Source organism: Apis dorsata, unplaced genomic scaffold, assembly GCF_000469605.1.
Source record: "Apis dorsata unplaced genomic scaffold, Apis dorsata 1.3 scaffold_41, whole genome shotgun sequence".
Taxonomy (NCBI): Eukaryota; Metazoa; Arthropoda; class Insecta; order Hymenoptera; family Apidae; genus Apis; species Apis dorsata.
Window position 1 is genome coordinate 128,583 of NW_006263343.1, and position 1,784 is coordinate 130,366.

Genomic DNA, 1,784 nt, shown 5'->3' on the forward strand with positions numbered 1-1,784 from the left:
TCATCATAGGGAGATGGAAGAGTTGAACGTTGCCCTGTAAACGTGTAGAATTTAATACGTAGATTCGATCTTTCTTTCCTTACTTTTTTTCTTTTTTAAATTATTTGGAGTAGAAAAAAAAAAAATTCGTTTAAACGAGAAAGGAAGAGAGATGTAGAGAGAAAAAAGAGATGTACGAACGAAATAAAAAGATATGAAAATTATAAATTTTTTTCTTTTAATTCTTGCGCTCCTGTTATCCCACCACGAGGAAGAAATTATATATTTATAAATATTTATAAATTATTATTATATTATTAAATATTTATAAATTATTATTTATAAATTATATATTTATAAATAATTAAGTCATTTGTTATTTGTTAATAACAAGCATATGGAAAATTTGTATTTTTGCAGAAAGGTATTAGAGTTCGAGGTATGAGTTATGAGTTAGAGATAATTTATAAGTAACTCTTTTTAAATTTCGTGTTATTAATTTATCTGTAAAAATTGATTAAAAAAAAAAAGTTTGAACAACAGATAAATTATTATCTAATATTAATTTTAAACGCGATAAACATTTATATTTCATATTATTTGAAAGAAAATGTGCAATTAAAACAACAAACAACAAGAAACAAATTTATAAAAAAGGATACGTTAATTGCAAAAATGATTTTTATTTATATTTAAATGTTCTAAAAATTAAGATATTTTTTAATTTAATTAATCATTATAATTAATCATCGTTTCGACGATAGTATAAATTGAAGATTATTAATTATTAAATTTTCAATAATTAAAAGATCAAATTATTAGTATACGTATATGCAAGGATCTAATAAATTGAATATCCATCGGTACGACAAAACAACAGCTGTGCAGACAAGAGGACTTCATTTCCGGCATAAATCACATCGAAATTATCATCAGGAGACAATAGTATCCCTTGACTATAGTGAATTATTAACCAATACCAGGCTGATAATGGGAAGAAAACTGTGATCTCGAGTAAGAGCAAGTGTTTCGCACGATAATTGCAATCGAGCAACGATAAAACGTTTTTATATATTCTTTATATATTCTTATATGTATCTTAATGTTGTAATGATATATGATTACGAGAAAATATTTGCAACATAAATAGTTACGCAGCGATAGAGATAAAACCAATCCTGTATATTTATATATGTGTGCTTTAACTTTTGATTTAAAAAAATCAGGATCATTGTCAATTTTTAATATTTTTCGCATTTTTTTTTTTTTTTTTTTTTTTTTTTTTAGTAAAATTTAACAACAGAATTAACAGAATTTTTATCAATTATTAATACATTTCACGCATAATCTAATCATCGATAATTTATACATCATGACATTAAATCTTATTATTCTTTGTTATAGTTTCATGCGACTCGATATGAATCCAATTGAAAATATTTGAAATTTATTTGAAACATTTATGCGTACGTATCACCACATTTAAAGAAAAAAATTCTGGACGTTTGATAAAATCATCAAAAAATAAAAGATAAAAAGTAAGTTGCTATAATTAAAGCAAAAGGAGAGAGTAAATCGAATTATTCGTATGAATGTATACGTGTATTTTAGTGATTAATAAAAATAATAATAAAATTTAAATATCTTTCAAAAAATAAATTTCATAAATTCAATCTAATAAATTTTACTAAAAACACGAAAAATTGAAAATTACAAGTGATTCTAATTTTTTGGTCAAGGATTGCATATTATATCCAAATTTATCATCTATTACAATATCGATATTTTTTATTTTTTTTTTTTTT

The 1,784-nt window shown here is 22.7% G+C and overlaps 1 protein-coding gene across 1 annotated transcript in view; it reads left to right on the top strand.

The window, feature by feature from the left end:
- Positions 1-1,784, top strand: part of LOC102681889 — an 11,263-nt gene that overhangs the window by 4,481 nt on the left and 4,998 nt on the right. Inside the window, exon 8 of the mRNA XM_006608674.2 lies at positions 400-418. Within this exon, the coding sequence (XP_006608737.1) occupies positions 400-418 (19 nt within the window). The remainder of the gene's footprint in view (positions 1-399; positions 419-1,784) is intronic.